Here is a 14,871-nt window from a genome sequence, read left to right on the forward strand (position 1 = left end):
CTTGTTTAATAATTAATTGGTTAGTTAAGTAATGTTCAAAAATATGCATAAAATTCAAGTTTGGTCATTAATCAGGTTTTATAAAAGTTATCACAGTTGATTACATGATCTGCCACTAAATTGATAATATATAGGTAAAATCTTTAGGTGAATGAGCAAAGTAACCATTGATAATATATCGGTAAACTGCTACTAAATTGTCATCGGTAATATGTCAGTAAAGGGTCATCGATATTTTAGGAAAAAGCATATCGTTTCCAACACAACACAATTGTCGGTAATATATCATTATGCTACCTGTCGATGATCAATCGGTATAATCTTTACCCACTTCATGTTTGCAAATTTGATTTTAATAAGCTACATAATTACTACGCCTAGCGGTATGAAAGTGCATGATATAGTGTTCCTCTCTAATTGGCGATGATTTTATTGTTTTAGTCATATTGTAAAAAAAATGCGTAGAATTATGAGTATATTTAAAGAGTGTATAAGTTAGTCAGTCTATTCTTCTGACTTTCAGTTTCGCTGAAAGAGAGGCTATATATGCTATCAATACATCGACTTTACACTTGTTCAATGACCTCAATTATCTCTATGCGTATTTCGTGCTATTGATATCTTGGAACGGGATTTTGAATACAGATCTTGCTTCAATTTCTTTTGGTATATATGGTTCATTATTGTTTATCCACTTATGTATATGTATATTGTTTACTAATAATTAATGATAGTAAATATTTTCTTATTCATTCATAATAAGTGCTTCAATTCCTAATTATTATTTGTACAAACAAAGTTTAGTTTACTTGACTTTGAACAAGTCTTATTTATACAACACACACCAACTAGAAACTTGAAGCACCGGTTCTTCGATATCGATTAACTGACGTAGTACATAGGATTAGGCATCTTGAAGGTGCGATCTCCGGTGTTGGTACCGATTAAATCGCTCCATTGATCACCTATGTTTCCTCTAATCCTGTATCCAGCCTCTTCTAACTCCTTTCTTTTGCTTGATTTAAACACCACTGCACTATGATCATCATTCGGTCCCCTACACATAGTTTTAAGTTTAACAAATATACATTTTGAAAAAATTATTGATTTTTATAGTATAACTAAAATAAGGAATTCTCAGAGACGGCCTGGAATTACTGACTTTAAGAAGAGCTTCTCCCATTCAGTATAGCCAGCTGCCTTTAGATTTTTTATACGAAGGTCCGTGAACTCTTCATACAATCCAGTGATAAACACGATCTTAAATCCTAACTTTATAAGTCTTTTGTATAACTTAAGAGCCTGGGGTATGGCCTCGGCCTCTGCTTTCTCTATCCAACCCGCAAACGTCGGCTCGTAAATTGCCCTGAATATTCATGACAACATGTTCCAATATATGATTAAAAAAAATCTATCTGGTTTAAGGAAAAACACCATTTTTAACGGTTGCCAATTACCAACTGCCACTGAAGCGCATTTAGCCCAATTGTAGGCCGAGCGTGGTTTAGATGGATTTAGTAGTAGGTTATTAGTTGTTAAAAAAAATTACCAATTGCCTTCAGCAAGGAAATATGGGAGATTAGAGAGTGTGGTTTCATCGACGTCGAAAACCCAAACGTCCTTGCCATCGCCAGTGACGTTGAGGCCTTTGGCATACGCATAGGCTTCGTCACAGACAAGTTTGCAGTCCTGCTTGTACTGGCTTCCACGCATGTATTGGCCGACATAGTCAAAGCATGCTCCAGGAACTTTTGTCCATTCACGGACGTTGTAGGCCTCAACGCCAAACCGCCAGCTTAAGCAGCGGCCGGAGCCGGAATGGGGCATCACCAAGTAGTTTTGGTCGTTGGTTGGAAATGCAACGGCTGTTGCAATGGTTGCCATAAGGATGAGAAACATAAAACCCATGTTTTGAATAATAAGAAGATGTGTAGTAATGTTGAGTTGTGAAATGGTACTATAAATAACCCTTGTTTGGTCGAATAGGGCTTTGTTTTTCTATATATTACGAGTTTACCACTTAGGGTTCCAATCATTTTACATAATATAAGTTTTATTTCTCATTTATCATAACTATTTTTATTGTCTCACATGTAAATTTAGCATACAAGATATTAGGGCTAGTTGATGTGCAACCAATTGTATGCCAAGTTTCAATATTTATAACACTAGTATACATATTGATAAATGAACATTGTAGAAAATCATATTGATAAAACTTTAAAACCTAACTATACTAAAACTAACTTGTGATCCAAAGCATAAAGTATACCAAAGAAAATAAAACAATTTTGTTCAATATTATACAATTATAATAAGCAAATTTTACACAACTAATTAACTACTTATACTAGTGTATAGTAACCTCAAATTAGTATTAGTTATGATTATCTGTTTAGTTACATATAATCTAGTTAATTAATTTAACAATCGAAAAGAATTTTGAATTAAAAAAATCTAAAAATTTTTAGTAGGTTATAAAAGCTTTCAATCTAGACACGTGAAAATCATCGGAATGAGGCGGGGTTCCTTTTGTGTATCCTTTGGTAGTTTGGTCCCCATCTTTTATTTTTTAAGCTTGTTGTCTTAGTTATCTCTTTAACTGCGGACAACGTTACCCGTTCTGGGACCATGCTACTCATGATTAGTCCGTAGATTTTTAAAAACATGTGTATATTAATTAAGGAAAAAACTACCTTCAACGATAGGAAAAAAACTTTGAAATCAAAATAATGAACTATCAGAGTCAAAAGACTCAAAACTAACCAAATAGATACATGAAACTCTTGCGGTCAAAATAACGTGAAAATGTTGGGGTCAAATTAAATTAACAAAACTATTGAAGTTAAAATGAAATAAACAATGTTATTGAAATTAAAACAAACTGACCAAAGCTTCCACATTCTATTTTTCATACTCTAAACTATGTAGTAAAGAGTAGTAGTAAATATCTGTTTATAGAGGTTACTATTAATCGTCTATATAATTATGTGAGTATGTAAAGAAAGAATAATAAAATAAATGTTTGTAAGTAAATTATAAATAGGAATAGAGAGTTAGATGTGACCTTAAATCATTAATTATTATAAATCAATTAGTATAATAGATAGTAAGATAAGATAAAATTGATATAAATTTCAGCCAATTAATTACTTATACTACTAACCTCAAATCACCTCAAATCATCTATATATATTTAAAATGAGGATCCCTGACGCCGATAATGTTTCTTTTTGGAATATTTCAAGTTTTATTCTCGGTATATATTTTCTAATGTAATCAAAATAATGGAATGCTATAATGACCACAAGTGAGCTAATTTTGTCTCGGGCTTGAGACACTCAAGCCCTTGATGACGTTTTATACGGCGTCGTAGATACTTAATTGCAATTTTTAAAGTTTTAATTTTTATAAATATTTAAAAGGTTATTAGTTTAACCAATGAAATTTTTAAAACGTTGGTTAATTTACAGTTTCAGTATAATTTATAATTTAGTTAAATCCTTTATATCGTGCATAGGTAAAAAACCTACAAAAAAATCAGTATTAGTATTGTTGTTTATCTTAACCGATTAAGCATTTGTTTTTATGTTTTCAATTCAAATGTCTTTATTGGTAGCTATACCGTGCGCCGGCTAGATAACGGTACAATTACAAACCAAATCGATCTCTCTTAACACATAGCACAAAACGGAAGGGGGGGGGGGATCTAGTTGATATTAGTTACATATAACCTAGTTTAATTATTTAACAATCGAAGATAATTTTAAATCAAATAATAATCTCAAAGTTAAGGTGGGGTTCCCTGTTTACCCTTTGGTTCCAATCTTTCTTCTTTATTGTCCTTGTTGTTAAGGATTGGAAAACACATATACAACGTTATCCATTCTACAGATCATAATGTTTATAATTTTTTTGGCCGATAAACAACGAATTGATTATACTCTGTACGAGGTGACTCAATGACGAAAGGCCACCACCAGCTGGCTCAACCCAGTCGTACGGAGCCCTTAAGCGTCTCCAAGTTATCTTCAGTTCTGGAGAAAAAACACTTGTTAAAGTTCGGACGCCCTTAGAATGGAACCGGTAATCACGAATATCTCAGTATTTCTTCATTGAGTCACTCATGTTCTCCCCAAAATGTTGTTAGTAAGGATTAAATTTAGATCTCCATTGAAAACCACAACTTTCTACCACTGTGCCATATTAAAAAGCACTTATATGTATAGTAGAGAAAAAGGATTGGTCTGTAGATTTTTTAAAGGCATGTGTATAATAGAGAAAAAAGAATTTCTAGATCTTTTGATTGATTGATAGAGAATATATATATATATATATATATATATGATCTAACTTGATATGAAAGCTATATGGGTTTGATGAAACTTATAACTCGCTTATTTTTTAATATAAAATTGTTTATTAATTATTAATAATATACTTTAAAAAATTAATTTTTAATTTTTTATATATCCCTATTTTATAGGATTTGTGTATTAAATCATTGGTGAGAGTAATTTATAATTTAATGAGACTTTATAACCCGTTTAAGGCTATCTGGGTTTGGTGAGACTCATACCTGTGAATTCGGGTCAAATGTATGACAATCATTCATTTACACATAAAACAATCTGGTGGCTTGAGATAATGTAGATAACAACCAGAGATGTATTAAAGGTTTTGTTTATATATATATTTAAGATAAGATTATATTTGTAAAACTTGAAATAAATTTTATATTTGTAGAATTAATTTTTATATATGTATAAAATTTGAAATAATCTAGGTCTACTCGATTAATTTTTTAACAATCTATTTGATTATTTGAGACATGATGAAAATATTATAAAAAAACAACCTAATAAAAAGACAATGTTATTATTTTTTTTCAATCTCACACACACATTTGGTCACTCCCAACATAACTATAAAATATCAAAACACACACTTAATCAAATATATCAAAAGTTTTATCATAATAATCAAATACATCATGTTTCGGGATAGATTAGGAGTAGTGAACATATCAGACAAGATAGGAGAGTGGAGATTGAGATGGTTTGGACGTGTGAAGAAAAGACAGACGACGAATCCTGTTAGATCCGTAGAAAACATTACTATAGAGGGGAGGAGGGTTGAGGACGGCCTAAATTTACATGAGATGAGAGGATTAGACATGATCTGATAGACCTAAACCTCTCAGAGAACATCGTTGAGGATATGAATTCTTGGAAAAGTAGAATTAAAGTTAAAGATTTTTATGGAGAAATGAACACTTTATGGCTTTTATCTACCTTATTCTGGTCACACACAATAATGGTATTTTCTTCCCATATATATATATATATATATATATATATTATTTACCGATGAACTTTGATTTCCTTATATTGCTCCATACATATGTATTCTAGAGCTGATGGTTTTTCTGGAAACCACATCTTTATCTCTATGGATAGAGGTACGGTGTGCTTACATTCCACCATTTCCAGACTCTATTTATGGTTTTGCTTTTAGTGAGACTTCAATGTGTATGATTGCTTGATTGATTGGAGAGGCTTGTGACCGTAAATGTATTTTTGTAGTAAAGTGTGGTCACTATTTGGTACTCAAGAGCTGATAAACCCACGTTTTATACAAGTAGTGTGTTTTGTTGCTTTGTGAAGTGTCATCTTGTGTTTTATTTTTCTTTTTTTCTAGAAAGGACTATATTCTTTTTCTTTTATCATAAGGTTGGGAAAAGTTTGGATAAAATATCTCTTATCGTATAAAGCGTACGAGGGATTTTAGGCCATTGATTTTATTTAAAACAAACACGTGGTCATATATATAATTGCATATACATAACCTAGATCTTTTAGGTAGAAGAGGTTCGTCTTGTCAAACTCTACGATATAAGATTTTAAGTTTTCACTTTATAATTTCTAGCTTATAGAATTTAAAATCATTATTTAAAACATTGTATTTTTGTTTATTTTTTTAATCGTGTCTTTTTTTTTCTTAAAATTGTGTTTTTTTTACGTTATTTTTTTTTACACATTGTGTATATTTTACAACTCATACCCTTCCTAAATCTGGGAGACTATGTGTGATAATGTATCTCTATAAGGCTATGCGTAGTGGAGGAGCTACAAATAAGGACGAATTACGACACGTGGCGTCCAGTCAGCAAGGGTGAGAATTTGTTTTTGATGTGTAATGGTGTAGGGGCTACAAACTGGGCCCACGATATCTTTTTTTATTTTTCTTTTTATAATTAAACTAAACAAATAAAGACCAAGAAAATTAAATAATAAAATAAAAATGTATTTAAATTAAAAAGAAATACAAAAAAAATACAAAACTAGAAAAAACATAACTAAAAAAAGAAACTAATATCTGTAATATTAGCGCATTTTTTCACATCGTCGTTGATACAATAATGCGACATCCTCGTGAAACCCCTCCAATTTGAATGATTCGTAGTCTTATTTCATTTGACGTAATTCCAACGTCTAGTTCAACTTTTCTTGTTGTTTGTTAGATGCTCGAAAGTTGTTTCCTATTTCTGCAGCATTTGTTTCCAAATGACCGACCAACTCATTTAATTGTCCGACGTCTTCACTGTCCGCCGTATTGAATCGTGATGACGACGAACCTTCCCCCTTATTTTTTCTCGATCTCCCGCGTGGTCGAGGCAACTTCTGTACTTCTTCGTCGTCGGCTAAATTAACTGCGTCGTCCTCGAAGAAGTTACGAGCATCGGAGGGTGTGTTTGGTGTGCTCGGATTTGTCGACGACAATGTCGTAGAATTTTTTGAAGGCCGGGATGAGCCGGCTCGTCGGGAGACCGGAACGGTTGGTGCCCCATTCCATTTCGCGCAATGCGTAGTTTTTTCCAACAATTTAAATACTTGAACGGTTTCCCAGACCGCCCTTCGGTTTGGCCTTGAGCTCGAAAGTCGCTCAAGGCTTGAGTTATAATGCTGCCGTCGTTATGCACGCTACGCCAACCGGGCCCTTACAACCGGTTAAATATCCCGGCAATTTTTGACAATCGGCGTTAAGCCCCTTCCAGTGTGCTTGAACTGCTTCTTTTCCCGGTAGTCTTCGGGTTACCGGTTATCGCGAGCCAAGCTTCAAATACTTTCTCCCAAAACATCCCGGTGGCTTGAAAAGTTAGCTACAAATTAAAATTATTTGTCACAATTAGTATACATTTTTAATAAACACTAAATACATTTTTAATAAATACTTAATATTAAAAAACTTACCGACGTCGGGATCCTTCGAAAAGACGATCCAAGCCCTTGCGAGGGTCACCTCCTCCTCCTCGGTCCATTGCTTGTATGGCTCGCGTTGCAGCGTCGGGTCACCGGGTTGTTTCTTTTTGTGTTTACGGGTCGGCTTTTGGCTTGAACTGGAGGCCCGTGTCGTTTGCGTCTCCGGCACCGTCACCGGCTCCGACTCCGATGGTGTAGACCCGAACGCCGGCTTTAAGTTTTGGGGCATGAGATAGTTGGCGTACATGTTTAGGTTCGGGTCGGGCTATTGAAACGGATACGTCGGTTGGTTTTGGTTGTTCAGGTTCCATTGTAAGTTCACGTTCGGTTAGTTTTGCGAACCATGATATTGACCGAAATGAGTGAATAAGTGGTTCGGTTGGTTCGAGTTGTTTCTAGGATTCATTTTGCTAGATTTTTTGAAGAAGTTGGTATGAATTGTGTATGAAATGGAAAAGAATGTGTATGTTTATATATATATATATATATATATATTGTTTTAATTAATTTTTTATTATTTTTATTTTTAACCGTTGTCAACGGTAATAATATTAAAATATTAATATTTTTCAAACCTTTCCGGCGACAATTAGCCCCCCCCCCCCTATCGCCCCAATATCACCGGAGGAGGGGGGCGGTGTTCCTCTTCTTTCTCGCCCCATTACAGTTGGCCTGAAAGCGGGTTCGATATATGTTTGAAAGAACACTTAACTATAAAAACTAATGATTCAATTTAAAAGACATTTTTTTATTCACCAGACATATAAAACATGTTCTCGCCGTATGGTTCTTTCAACTCATAATTATATTTTCTAAAAATACATCTAATAAAATACAATAATTTATTAATGAAGATAACGTTTAATCCTAATTCTAATTCACCTGAAAACCATGGTCTCTCTATAAGTATTCCCCAATTTTGTTCCCAAACTAACATCATATACAAACACTTGTGTGTAAAACCAATTAAGGGTTTTGCTAATTCATTATTTTTCTCAAACGGGACATGCTTATAATTTGATTTTAGGATGAATCGAAAGCCGGTATGACGATCAAGAACATGACAACAATTGCATGCTCCCATTAATGGTGAAATTTTTTTAGTGTTGCATTCATCAAACAAATGGGGAACGAAAATATAGATATAGCCACGGTAATATGGAAATTCAGGGCGGCTTTAGCATTGTCTCTTGGTGGTGTTCTTTATTCATTGATCATACACAAAAGATCGAAAGCTTCTCGATCCCCAAGTGACTATCGTAAACATTCGGATTATGTTGTTTGTTTTCCTACAAAAATCTATTTGTTCATAACTTTCTAATGAAGAATGTTTGTTCAGATTGCAAAAGGCAGGCAAATTCAAAAGGCAATCATCTCCATTTTGATCCTCAGGCATCAGATAAACATGTAAGAACCTGTTTATATATACCAATTTTGTTCTTTTATCATCTTTATATTCAAGATTTTTTAGTCTACAATAGTTATATAAATAATAGAAAATGGGTCGGTTATTGTGTATTATATATGAGGCTGGTTCTATGCGGAACAAAGTTGTTTGCCACTTGTGAGAAACAAATAACAAAATAAATTATGTCTCTCTTTAATCTTAAAAACAACAAAAGTATAAGGAAAAGATTGGAATACAAATTTTATTCATCTGACTTAAATATAAAAAAATAAATCATGAACCAATTTTAATTTTTCTATGTATATAACCAACAGATGTGTAAGTCATCTCTAGGTTATCTTATCTAAATATGTGTATATATATAAAGTTATAAACATTCAAAGGTTAAATTAATATATATTAGCATATTAATCTAATGATTTTTTATATACATAACATACACATAGTATGTAAAATGATTTTTTTTTTTGAAAACATCAACATTTAATAACAAGATTAAATGATTAAGATTTACTGTTTTTGTTCTTGCAATAATTTAGTGAAAGTCTTGTTTTTCTCGTACTGTAGGAAGAAAACAACACCGAATCTCGACAACCAAATATAGAATCTACCAAAGGGTAATCACGAGCAGAAAAGGATACTCATGAGCAAGAGATCAAGAACCTAAGAAACACGGTCAGAATCCTTAAAGAAAGAGAGAGTAACTTAGAGATCGAGTTACTTGAATACAATGGTCTAAAAGAGCAAGAAACTACAGTCATGGAGCTTCAAAACCGTCTAAAATTGAATAAAATGGAAGCTAAATTTTTTGCTCTAAAAATAGAGTCTTTACAAGCTGATATTAGAAGATTTGAGGAACAAATGGCTGACTACAAGAAAGTTGTAGCGGATCTTGAAGCTGCGCGAGCCAAAATAAAGATGTTGAAAAAGAGGATTAAATCAGAAGACGAACATAGTGAAAAACAAAGTTTGGATTTCCAACAACGATTTGAAAAAATGCAGGAAGATGAACAAAAGATTGTGTCGGAAGTTGAAGAGTTAAGAAAAACTAACCATAATTTGCTGTCGGAAAACACGGATTTAGCTCATAGATTAGATTGTGTTCAAAATCTTGCTACATCAATGTTAGAAGATGGCGAGGTAAGCGGATCAATCCCATTTTTTCAGTTTATTTCTAACGAATAATTAACTGTTTGATGGTAAATAAACCAAATCCTGAAGGGTAAACCTGAAACACGAAACTTTCAAAATGGATAATAGGTCAAGTATGGGATCCAGATATGAGATTGGTTTTAAAATTTTCACGAGTAAGGTATTAACTGATACCCTACTACTCATCCAAAATATTCATATCTGTTTACCCAAATCATATTGTGAACATTTTTTTTATTAATTTTTCTTCTTACTTTGGTAATAGAATACTTTACCAATTAACTAATTCTTAGTTTATATTTCTAATTTTATTGTATACTACATCTATATGAAAATTAAAATAGTAAAAAGTGTATTTACCAGTGTTATAAAAGTCGGATTCCAAGGCCTTGGAATTGGCGATTCCAAGGTCCTCAGATGTAACATCCTAAAATTTATAATGTTGAATAAAGAAAGTTACGTTTTGTGATTTCGCGTTATTAATTAATTAATATCGAGTAAAGAACGGATCATGGACTTAGATTAATTGAGATGGGTTAAATGAGAATGGGCCTTAGGTCCATGGGCTTTAAGGGATATAAATGTCCCCTAAACCCTAAACCATCATTCATTTCCATCTTATTCTCTAACACACTCCAAAACACACACGACCCGAACCAAGATCCAAAGACGAGGACCCGAGCTTGTTGGTGCTAGACCGTCGTGACGAACCAAAGCAGCAAGACCAGCTCGTGTTCGTAGTTCGACTCATTTACGGTACGTTTATATCGAGAACTTGTTCGTTTAGGTTTGGATTAGTATAGAAATGATAGATCTGTGCTTGTATGGTAAAAACGAATCCAACAAAGCTAAACTTACTGAGAAAGAGTACACTGACACTCGCCAGCAGTACTCTTATCGTCCTTATCGGACGTTGATGTCGGGTTCTGAGGGAAAACGTCGGACTCTTCGACGTTAACCTCTGGGTCATGAGAAGAAGAAGACATTTTTTAATGTTAAGGATGAAAGAAAGCGGTTTCAGAAGAATGCTCGCTGGAAAAGATGAGAATTCGCCGGAAATCGCTTAAAAGAAAAAGAAGAGTGAAGTGAAGATAATGGACGAAATACACCCTCTCCACCTTATATACTCATCGCAAAGAATGCGATGAATTTAATGCGAATGAGAGAGAAAGCGTAGGAGCAATGACACGGCGACACGTGTGGATAAAGCAAGCTGGCAACAGATGTCAGAATGGCGCGTGCCATGAAACTCGCGCCCACGCGCCTGTAAAAGCGTTCAGATTGACCACATGCTGTCACGTCGTCACAACTTCCTGCACATCCTGAAACCGTCAGAAGACGCCAACGTCCTTTCAACCTATTGGACTGTCCTTATCCTTTCACCAACCCTCCGAATTTCAAAAAGATTCAAAAAGATTCAAAATTAAGAGGGAATATACCCCCTTACCTTGGAAAGCAAGAAACCATAAGACAAGTAAGGCTACACGTATAAGGCACTAACTCTTATACTTTAGTAATGTCACCTGAAGAAGGAATGAGTAGGGCGGGAATGTTCCCGCCCAAAAGAGCCAGTCCGTACGCTTCTAGAAGATCTTTTGTACTATACCTACCAAGGTATGGACAAATAGACAAGATCTGACAAAAGCAACCCATGAACCAATCACAGGGTGACAGCTCACTGACAATAGTACGAGGAGGAGCACGCTCCAGTACAAAATGTCACTATCAGCCGCTGCCTACCCACCAACTCCCGTCATGGCACGAACGTAGCCCATAGTTGGTGGAAAAGGAATATTATATACAGCTGACCGTACCTGCTTGGAAACCTACCTTCGGCTATAAATACTCCAACACCTTGGAACGGTATCATTATCTTCTCTCTAGCTATTTCTCTCTATATACACTTATATTTAGAGCAACCTAGTCCGATTCTCACGCCGGAGGGTGGTCACAAGGAGGAACCCCCCCCCCCCTTCTCAGTGACGAGCTTACGGTGTCTGTTTTGCAGGTGGAGAAGAATAGCCATCTTTGCCGGACCTAACCCTCGTGGGAAACATCTACTTAACCCTAAGATTATCCTTAATATGTCGGGGTCACTTAGTGTTCTTCATTTCTATATGTCAATGTGTTTATATATACTCCGTATAATGAATTAAGAATTTAAGATAGCTATGCTCTGTTTTAGTTGTACTACAATTCTACTAATCAAAACTCAACAAAAACAAATTTGAATTACCAATTTAAATTCCTTACTATACTAAAACAATAACATGATAAACATAAATATTCAAATAACAAATCCCAATTTAAACCCAATACATATCACCATCACTTATAAATACCTCCTATTTTATTATTTTCACCATCATTCATCATCTCCCTCCAACAAAACTTACAAATATGTAAACCATTAACCGGAATATCCTCTTACTACTACTACTCCTCCACCTCTTCATCGCCGGAATATTCCCAATGACTTCCATCCACCACCATACTCACCATTGCACCACCACCTCCACCACCCCACTCCACCGTTGCCTGCCACCGTTCCCCGCCACTACCACCAAACCACCCACAACAAGAAGAAATCGATCCAAGATACGGCGATGCGAAACGATTAGTCTCATCTGGACCAAACCCAATTCATCATTGAACCAATAATCAAATCTACGATATGGGTTTTTGTTAAAACTTGAAATCTTGGATGCCCATATCGTTTATTCGATCAAACTCATTTGAATCCCGTCAATTCGTTTCAAGTTCAAGATCCATAGTGAAGAAAAGTAGTAGTAGTAGTACTACTACTTTTTATTTTTTTTTCTTTTATTAATATGTTTAGAAGTATAGGTTTATAATTTGAAAATAGGATTGGTGATTCGGGTCTTGTTTAATAATTAATTGGTTAGTTAAGTAATGTTCAAAAATATGCATAAAATTCAAGTTTGGTCATTAATCAGGTTTTATAAAAGTTATCACAGTTGATTACATGATCTGCCACTAAATTGATAATATATAGGTAAAATCTTTAGGTGAATGAGCAAAGTAACCATTGATAATATATCGGTAAACTGCTACTAAATTGTCATCGGTAATATGTCAGTAAAGGGTCATCGATATTTTAGGAAAAAGCATATCGTTTCCAACACAACACAATTGTCGGTAATATATCATTATGCTACCTGTCGATGATCAATCGGTATAATCTTTACCCACTTCATGTTTGCAAATTTGATTTTAATAAGCTACATAATTACTACGCCTAGCGGTATGAAAGTGCATGATATAGTGTTCCTCTCTAATTGGCGATGATTTTATTGTTTTAGTCATATTGTAAAAAAAATGCGTAGAATTATGAGTATATTTAAAGAGTGTATAAGTTAGTCAGTCTATTCTTCTGACTTTCAGTTTCGCTGAAAGAGAGGCTATATATGCTATCAATACATCGACTTTACACTTGTTCAATGACCTCAATTATCTCTATGCGTATTTCGTGCTATTGATATCTTGGAACGGGATTTTGAATACAGATCTTGCTTCAATTTCTTTTGGTATATATGGTTCATTATTGTTTATCCACTTATGTATATGTATATTGTTTACTAATAATTAATGATAGTAAATATTTTCTTATTCATTCATAATAAGTGCTTCAATTCCTAATTATTATTTGTACAAACAAAGTTTAGTTTACTTGACTTTGAACAAGTCTTATTTATACAACACACACCAACTAGAAACTTGAAGCACCGGTTCTTCGATATCGATTAACTGACGTAGTACATAGGATTAGGCATCTTGAAGGTGCGATCTCCGGTGTTGGTACCGATTAAATCGCTCCATTGATCACCTATGTTTCCTCTAATCCTGTATCCAGCCTCTTCTAACTCCTTTCTTTTGCTTGATTTAAACACCACTGCACTATGATCATCATTCGGTCCCCTACACATAGTTTTAAGTTTAACAAATATACATTTTGAAAAAATTATTGATTTTTATAGTATAACTAAAATAAGGAATTCTCAGAGACGGCCTGGAATTACTGACTTTAAGAAGAGCTTCTCCCATTCAGTATAGCCAGCTGCCTTTAGATTTTTTATACGAAGGTCCGTGAACTCTTCATACAATCCAGTGATAAACACGATCTTAAATCCTAACTTTATAAGTCTTTTGTATAACTTAAGAGCCTGGGGTATGGCCTCGGCCTCTGCTTTCTCTATCCAACCCGCAAACGTCGGCTCGTAAATTGCCCTGAATATTCATGACAACATGTTCCAATATATGATTAAAAAAAATCTATCTGGTTTAAGGAAAAACACCATTTTTAACGGTTGCCAATTACCAACTGCCACTGAAGCGCATTTAGCCCAATTGTAGGCCGAGCGTGGTTTAGATGGATTTAGTAGTAGGTTATTAGTTGTTAAAAAAAATTACCAATTGCCTTCAGCAAGGAAATATGGGAGATTAGAGAGTGTGGTTTCATCGACGTCGAAAACCCAAACGTCCTTGCCGTCGCCAGTGACGTTGAGGCCTTTGGCATACGCATAGGCTTCGTCACAGACTAGTTTGCAGTCCTGCTTGTACTGGCTTCCACGCATGTATTGGCCGACATAGTCAAAGCATGCTCCAGGAACTTTTGTCCATTCACGGACGTTGTAGGCCTCAACGCCAAACCGCCAGCTTAAGCAGCGGCCGGAGCCGGAATGGGGCATCACCAAGTAGTTTTGGTCGTTGGTTGGAAATGCAACGGCTGTTGCAATGGTTGCCATAAGGATGAGAAACATAAAACCCATGTTTTGAATAATAAGAAGATGTGTAGTAATGTTGAGTTGTGAAATGGTACTACAAATAACCCTTGTTTGGTCGAATAGGGCTTTGTTTTTCTATATATTACGAGTTTACCACTTAGGGTTCCAATCATTTTACATAATATAAGTTTTATTTCTCATTTATCATAACTATTTTTATTGTCTCACATGTAAATTTAGCATACAAGATATTACGGCTAGTTGATGTGCAACCAATTGTATGCCAAGTTTCAATATTTATAAC

General features: G+C 34.5%; 2 protein-coding genes across 2 annotated transcripts; both read right to left on the reverse strand.

Moving 5' to 3' along the window:
• Positions 1-728: 728 nt before the first annotated feature.
• LOC143563701 (acid phosphatase 1-like) lies at positions 729-1,939 on the reverse strand. Its single transcript, XM_077051190.1, has 3 exons — positions 1,550-1,939; positions 1,163-1,366; positions 729-1,057 (listed from the first exon to the last, which is right to left on the reverse strand). Exons 1-3 carry the CDS (start codon positions 1,906-1,908, stop codon positions 883-885), a joined length of 738 nt encoding a protein of 245 aa, XP_076907305.1. The 5' UTR covers positions 1,909-1,939; the 3' UTR covers positions 729-882.
• An 11,493-nt stretch (positions 1,940-13,432) lies between these two features.
• On the reverse strand, positions 13,433-14,628 carry LOC143563702 (acid phosphatase 1-like). The gene is made up of 3 exons (XM_077051191.1): positions 14,254-14,628; positions 13,867-14,070; positions 13,433-13,761 (listed from the first exon to the last, which is right to left on the reverse strand). The coding sequence occupies exons 1-3, from the start codon at positions 14,610-14,612 to the stop codon at positions 13,587-13,589; spliced, it is 738 nt and encodes a 245-aa protein (XP_076907306.1). The 5' UTR covers positions 14,613-14,628; the 3' UTR covers positions 13,433-13,586.
• Positions 14,629-14,871: the final 243 nt, after the last annotated feature.

The sequence above is a fragment of the Bidens hawaiensis genome, unplaced genomic scaffold, assembly GCF_021521415.1.
Source record: "Bidens hawaiensis isolate Kalapana, Puna unplaced genomic scaffold, B.hawaiensis_p1.1 tig00021509_1, whole genome shotgun sequence".
Lineage (NCBI taxonomy): Eukaryota > Viridiplantae > Streptophyta > Magnoliopsida > Asterales > Asteraceae > Bidens > Bidens hawaiensis.